Here is a 7,103-nt window from a genome sequence, read left to right as displayed (position 1 = left end):
AAGTTTATAGTGGAGTAACTATTGGAATTAATAGAATTAATTAATTAATTAAAGTGTTTAATTGATTATTAATTTTATTGGAGCTCGGGATTATAGGTCCATTAGTCCCCGCGTCGTCCTAGTAATTCTGCCAGACACAGAGGGCAAAATGGGAATTTTAGAATTACGGAATTCTAAAATTAAGCACTCAAAAATAATTAATTGAGAATTAATTATTATTTAAATAATGTGATCATTTAAATTTGAATTTGAACACCTCTAGATTTATCAATTTAAACTTATTTGATAAGTTGTTCAATTTAGAATTCAAATTAATTTAAGTTTGACTTAAATTCGAATTTGAATTTGAAATAAAATTGGACTACAAGATAAATGATGATTTTTCTCTTCCTTCCCTATCTGATATTGGCGCCTACACAAGGATGAAATCCCCTTAGGGTTGGCCGGCCATAAGAAGAAGGGATAGAGGAGATTTTGTTCTAAAAAATTCAAATAGGAGATAATTAACAAGCTTTATCTTGAAGATAGAGATTGAATTCCTTCTAGAAGTTTGACTTCTACTCTATAAATAAGAGGATAATAGAAAATTACGTGAGACAATTTTAAAGCCCTAATTGTTAAGGCTTGCCGAAATTCCCCTAATAGAGAGAAGGAAAATTTTTTTTCCAAAAATTCCACATCGTGCATGCGTTGGTATTTGTGGAAATTTGAGTGTTTATTGTAACCTGTTTTGTCTCATGTGTGCCCACACACACATCTTCGTAGATTCTAGGAATTGACGTGGAAGACATTGGTTTTCTAAACACAAAGCTTTGGAGCAAAGATTGTTCGAGGTCAAAGAACTCAAGTTATCATCCGAGTCGGCCTCCAGGTATTTTTCCTAATTGAGTTCTTAATAAATGAATTAATGAGATTAATTTATTCGTGTATAAATTAATATAATCTATAAAGTGTCTCAAAGGTTTTATGAAAATCTTTGTTATACACGATCCGCCTCTTCCCCGCACCACGCTTCCGCATCCGGATTCGATTCGGAGACCAACATGATGATCATTAGACCCTGTGGAAGTTGCCATCAGCAGCTGTGTAATGTCCATGGTGTCTTTTGTTTCTTCGGACTCTTTTGAGATAGAGTATGTTTCAAATAGGCTGTCTCAGGACTCAGATGACTCTGATTCAGAATCAAACGCCGAGGTTGGCTCTGGGAACACTTGTGGTTTGGAAGAGAGAGCCATACAAGCATGAGGGTATTCTGGAGTTTTCTTTTTCTCATCTGACGTAGGCCTAGCCTTTTGTGGGATAGGTTCATCTTCTTCTTCAGAGGAGATACTCATTCCGGTGTTCTTTGGTTTTGAAGAAGTTGGCCTGGTTGGTGCAGTGGGTTTTGAAGCAGATGGCTTTGAAGCAGAGGGTTTTGACCATATTGGATCTTTAAAGATCTCAAGGATGATCTTAAAAGCTCTCGAGTAATCAGGTTGAGAGGGGTATGAGTATGATGCGAACAGAGAATGACCTAATGGTGGAAGTGGATAGGAAGGAGATTCAAACATCCTTCTTTCCTTTCTTTCCATGTCGTCATCGATGTGTTTGAGTTTAGCTTTCAATCTCTGGATCTCTGCTTCTTTTTTGTCAAATTATGGACCGAAGTAACTCTAATTAATCAAACTTCTTAGGTCATAATCTAAGCGTTTGATTTTTCACTGAAGACCTTCATACATCCTTCGTACTTCTGTACCGGGACTGTCAAGCCTCTTATCAGCAAGGCTGGCTTGAGCTATGACTTTGTCAACCTTTGTCTTGATCTTCTATAGGACCTGATTTTGTGCCATGGCATTTTGAGTCTGCCAGTTTAGAACTTTTTCTGCCTGAGTTGGTTGCTTGGTTCTTCCATCTGGTTGGATTTCTGTTGGCTGTACGTATGGTCTGGTAGCCACTTTAGTTGTTTGGTTCACATGTCTTTCAAGAGCTAGGAAGTCTTTATCGTACGATGAGAACATCATGTATGGTACAGGGTTTTTCTTAAGAACCCATGGACTATCCAGATCATCCGGATGGTACTGTTTTCTTGACATTTGAGGCTGGGGTGTACATGCACCCTTCTTCTTTCTCCTTCTGGTACTCAGACGATCGTCCTCTTCTTCATCCTTCCAACAGTCACAATCGGGATTACACATAGAATGGTCAGTATCCCATATGAAGTGACCATCGACTTTGTCTGTGAAGATCTTGGATTCGTCTACTGCAAAGGAAGCAACATGGATGTCTTCTTCTGTTGAGACTGGCTTAATCATGAGAGACGGAGTCGTACTGGAACTTTCATCGGGCAGTTTAAAGACAGTTTTTACCTATCCGTCTTCAAACCGGATGAAGGTGGGATTAGCCGTATGGATGGGCTTATGGTTCTGGTGCAACTTTTCATAGTTGGTGAACCATTCTAGAGGCATGAGCTTTGTGATCTTATCTCGAGAGAGTTGTTTGGGGATCTCATTCTCTCTTTCTGCTGTAATAAGCAGAGTATCTTGAGTGTGACCAGGAATTGGGAGATCAAGTGCATGATTTTGCAATCTATAGATGAGCTGATGATGGAGTGTGGCCATATACGAGGATGAGATTTGTTCTGCACCGGTAATTTGGAGCTAGACTTTGAGACACGTGGATAGGTGTGGATCTTTAATAAAGGAATAAAAAAGGAAAAAAATTATCTACATAAGTTTATTTTAGTACTTAACCCTCACTTTATAGAAAATAAGTGAATGAAGAATATGGCCATCTAACAAAATAATGAAAAAGTGGGTATTTTGTATATGTATAATTTCTGTGATACTTTTTCTATTTTGATCTGTTTGCCTTTTAAATCTCTTTTTTCATCTCTAATTTGCAGACATGCCTATTTTGTTGTCCAACTATTTTTTCTAAAAGTAAATTGGAGTGATTCCTTTACTTATATTGGACGGGGAGAACGAAATATAAGAATTTAAGAAAAAAGAGACAAATATCTTTTAAAATGCATGAGTTATGATTTATACTCTTATTCTTGATTAATAATTTTTTTAGTCAAATAATTAACTAACAAAATGGTATTAATTAAGAATGAAGGATAAAAAATCAGATTCATACACTCTTAAGAGTAAATTTTACAATTTTCTTAAGAAAAATTTTATGGTCTTGTGCTAAGATCTCTTTCTGATCTAGTAGATTGAACTATCCATTACTTCTGATTTTTTGGGTTGCACAATGACATAAGGCAGTTGTTCAATCAAAAAGAACAATGGACAGCAGTTAAATGGCATCCTCTTTGTTATAAGCTTAATGTTGATGCATCTATTTCTGGCCAGAAGATGATAGTGGTATTTGAGCAATTATTAGAGATTCTATGGTTTGTTGTAGTTGCACTTACAAGATTACTTTGTAGAGTGTTTTTTTTTTTTGTATGTGAAGTTGAAGGTAAAGCTCTTCTTGTATGTCTCTTATGGGCTCAAAATGTTGGTCTAAATCTCTATTTGTAGAGTCTAATGCATGGCAATCAAAACAATGACAAATTTTTCTTCATGTTATAATGATTTTGTCAAATGTATTTAGCTTATTATCTTTTTCCCCCCTAATAGTTAAGCTAGGATTTAAGTTATGCATGTGTTTAGAGAAGCTAATAAAATTATCCATTCTTTGACTACTTATACTCTTAATATAGACGATAAGTTAATTTGGTCGTAAAAATCTTCTCCTCTTATAGAATTTGTATTGTATTCGTACTTATAATAACAACTTTCATATTCATGAAAAAAAAACACACATTACATATTTTATGACCATTAATTTTTTTTTTGAAAACTATTCTCTAAAAAAATAAACTGTTTAAAGATATATGATTGAGAAAAGCAATGTATATTTAATATTTTTATTTTTTTTTAATTTTTTCGTCATAAGTTCCTCGTATTTTACCTTTTTTCTAAAAAATATTGTATTTCTTTATAGGGAAATTGTGCTGGGCGGCATTTTTAACCACCTTTTTTTTATAAATGGATGAGCTTTTTTATTTTACGAAAATAGTTGTTTTGTTTATACGAGTCAATTAGTAATTAACTTATGGATCACAGTCAATCAGCGATTGATCAACGGTTAATTAGTGATTAACCGATTCATTTATTAATTTATTAATGGTTTATCATTAATAAAAGTGTAATTTGTTGATTGAAATTGATTAATTACTAATTAATTCTAGTTAATTATTAACTAATGTTTATTAATAATAAAGAATAATTGAGTTAATCAGTGAAACTTAGAGTCAATTAGCGATTGGCTGCTAAATTAATCAGTGATTAACCACTAAATTAAAAAAAATAGATAATTTGTAAAACTGCAATCATTTATGAAAAACACCCTTTAAAAAAGATCATTTGTGCTAAAATTTTATTTTTATACAAGACGAAATTAAACCCGCAACTTATCCCCAAATCCCACCCCATCTCACTCAAAGCTCCCGGTGGCACTAGACCAAGAGGTCTTTTAAGAAAAAAAAAAACCTTTTTTCGATGAGGCAAAATTCATTTTCTTTATTTCTTTTTTTTAGGGGGGAAAAAAAAAAGAAAAGAGAAATGCCGAAACAAAAAATGAAATTCAAAATTCCGGTCTAGGAATACCTAGTCCGTATCCGTGGAAAAGAGTGCACACGCGTCCAAACACCCAGATGAAACAAAGCGACAACGCCCAAGCAAAGGAAAACCCTAATTTCGAGCTCTATATATAGTTCTAACACCCCAATTCAGCATCCCCTTAAAAAAACCCTAGGAGCAACCTGTAATCGTCAAAAACTCTCTACGCCCTTTACGCCCCCAATCTCGTCGGATCTATAATCTTCAAGTACCAATTATTTTTCTATCTTCTTTGCATTCATCAATTTCATATCGATATATCTATATATCTATATACATATATAGACGAATATTTACATTTACTAGTTGTTTTGCTTGAACAGAAATGAAGATCATCGCCGCGTACTTGTTGGCCGTTTTGGGTGGCAACACCAGCCCTTCCGCCGGGGATTTGAAGGACATTCTCTCATCAGGTAATGATTTTGCTTTCTGTATCACGTTCTTGCCGTTTCCATTAGGTTTCGTTTTTTTTTCTTTTTTTTTCTTCGTTTTATTTGATTGATTTCTGGTGGTGATTCGGTCTGTTTTCTTTGGATTTTGTTTATATGAATGTTTATGGCTGAGGATCTTTCATTTTTGTTAGTATTTTCACCTGAGAAACGTAATTGGATATTCTGTTTGGAAGGAAAATTTCTGGTTTGGAGTAGAAATGGATAGTTGCTAGAGAAGGATTGTAAATCTCAGCTATATTTTATGTTTTTTAGAAAGAATTTTCAGATTCTGTACTTAATAAATGAGTCCTTGATTGTTGTATTCATAGAATTTGTGAACTAGATTGAATGATTTTTTTCTGATAAATAAAGTGTGGGGTGATGACGATTAGTGATGAATGTTGTTGTTTTCAGAATTTGTGAAGTTATGTTTTTATCAATTAAATCATTTTGTTTTTTTAAAACAAATTGAATGAGGGGTTTAATGTTTGTGTCGGTTAAATATAGTTGGAGTAGAGCCTGATGAGGGGAGGATTCAGTTGCTCTTGACTGAAGTCAAGGGAAAAGATATCACAGAGTTGATTGCTTCTGGAAGGGAGAAGTTGGCGTCTGTCCCGTCTGGTGGTGGTGCAGTTGCTTACTCTGCACCCGCAGGCGGTGCTGGTGGTGGTGCTGATGCCCCGGCTGCGGCTGCTGAGTCGAAGAAGGAAGAGAAGGTGGAAGAGAAGGAGGAGTCTGATGACGTAAGTTTTTGCCTACAAAATTTGTTTCTGAGGTTATTGGTTTAATTGAGATTGATTCGCTTCTTTTACTGATGGGCATGTTATTTTCTTTGTTGCAGGATATGGGTTTCAGTCTCTTCGACTAAAAACTTAAAGATGTTTGCTTTCTTTCTTTCTTGTCCTGAGGTGTCTATCTCATTTTCGGTTGGATTGTGTAGATGGGTGCTTTGTCATGAGTTTTTGGTCTGTAGTTGAACTTTGTTTTAGATGCTTAGATGAGAGTAATTTGAGACAATTCTGAGATAATTTTAATTACTATTGAATTTCATCTTTCCGGAGTTGTGGTTGCAGTGAATCCTGTAGCTTTTCAATTAATACTACTTAAATTTGAGTTTTTAGTTTGTTCTCAAAATTACTGCGGATTTCATCTCTTAGTTCAAGCCGGTACATGTCGTTTACACTCAATTATCCTTTGAAACAGTGTCCTTAAGGTGCGTTTGGTTGTACTGGTGGAATGGTAATGGTAATAAGAATGGAAATGCGTTTGGTTGTACATATGATTCCATCTTATTTTCTTTGTTGCAGGATATGGGTTTCAGTCTCTTCGACTAGAAACTTAAAGATGTTTGCTTTCTTTCTTTCTTGTCCTGAGGTGTCTATCTCATTTTCGGTTGGATTGTGTAGATGGGTGCTTTGTCATGAGTTTTTGGTCTGTAGTTGAACTTTGTTTTAGATGCTTAGATGAGAGTAATTTGAGACAATTCTGAGATAATTTTAATTACTATTGAATTTCATCTTTCCGGAGTTGTGGTTGCAGTGAATCCTGTAGCTTTTCAATTAATACTACTTAAATTTGAGTTTTTAGTTTGTTCTCAAAATTACTGCGGATTTCATCTCTTAGTTCAAGCCGGTACATGTCGTTTACACTCAATTATCCTTTGAAACAGTGTCCTTAGGGTGCGTTTGGTTGTACTGGTGGAATGGTAATGGTAATAAGAATGGAAATGCGTTTGGTTGTACATATGATTCCATCTTATTTTCTTTGTTGCAGGATATGTGTTTCAGTCTCTCTTCGACTAGAAACTTAAGATGTTTGCTTTCTTTCTTTCTTGTCCTGAGGTGTCTATCTCATTTTCGGTTGGATTGTGTAGATGGGTGCTTTGTCATGAGTTTTTGGTCTGTAGTTGAACTTTGTTTTAGATTTTTAGATGAGAGTAATTCGAGACAATTCTGAGATAATTTTAATTACTATTGAATTTCATCTTTCCGGAGTTGTCGTTGCAGTGAATCCTGTAGCTTTT

At 34.8% G+C, this 7,103-nt stretch overlaps 1 protein-coding gene across 2 annotated transcripts; it reads left to right on the top strand.

Annotated features, from left to right (window-relative positions):
• The first annotated feature begins 4,756 nt into the window (after window positions 1–4,756).
• Window positions 4,757–6,200, top strand: LOC21392349 (60S acidic ribosomal protein P2B). 2 transcript variants are annotated; one of them, XM_010094916.2, is made up of 4 exons: window positions 4,757–4,857; window positions 4,973–5,062; window positions 5,588–5,823; window positions 5,922–6,200. In XM_010094916.2, the coding sequence occupies exons 2-4, from the start codon at window positions 4,975–4,977 to the stop codon at window positions 5,946–5,948; spliced, it is 351 nt and encodes a 116-aa protein (XP_010093218.1). In that variant the 5' UTR covers window positions 4,757–4,857; window positions 4,973–4,974; the 3' UTR covers window positions 5,949–6,200. The 2 variants fall into 2 exon arrangements, with proteins under 2 accessions (XP_010093218.1, XP_024019262.1); XM_024163494.1 differs by having other exon boundaries at window positions 4,770–4,857; window positions 4,956–5,062.
• Window positions 6,201–7,103: the final 903 nt, after the last annotated feature.

Source organism: Morus notabilis, unplaced genomic scaffold, assembly GCF_000414095.1.
Source record: "Morus notabilis unplaced genomic scaffold, ASM41409v2 Scaffold507, whole genome shotgun sequence".
NCBI lineage: Eukaryota > Viridiplantae > Streptophyta > Magnoliopsida > Rosales > Moraceae > Morus > Morus notabilis.
Note: the sequence above shows the minus strand (reverse complement) of the source record. Positions and strands in the feature narration are given on the sequence as shown.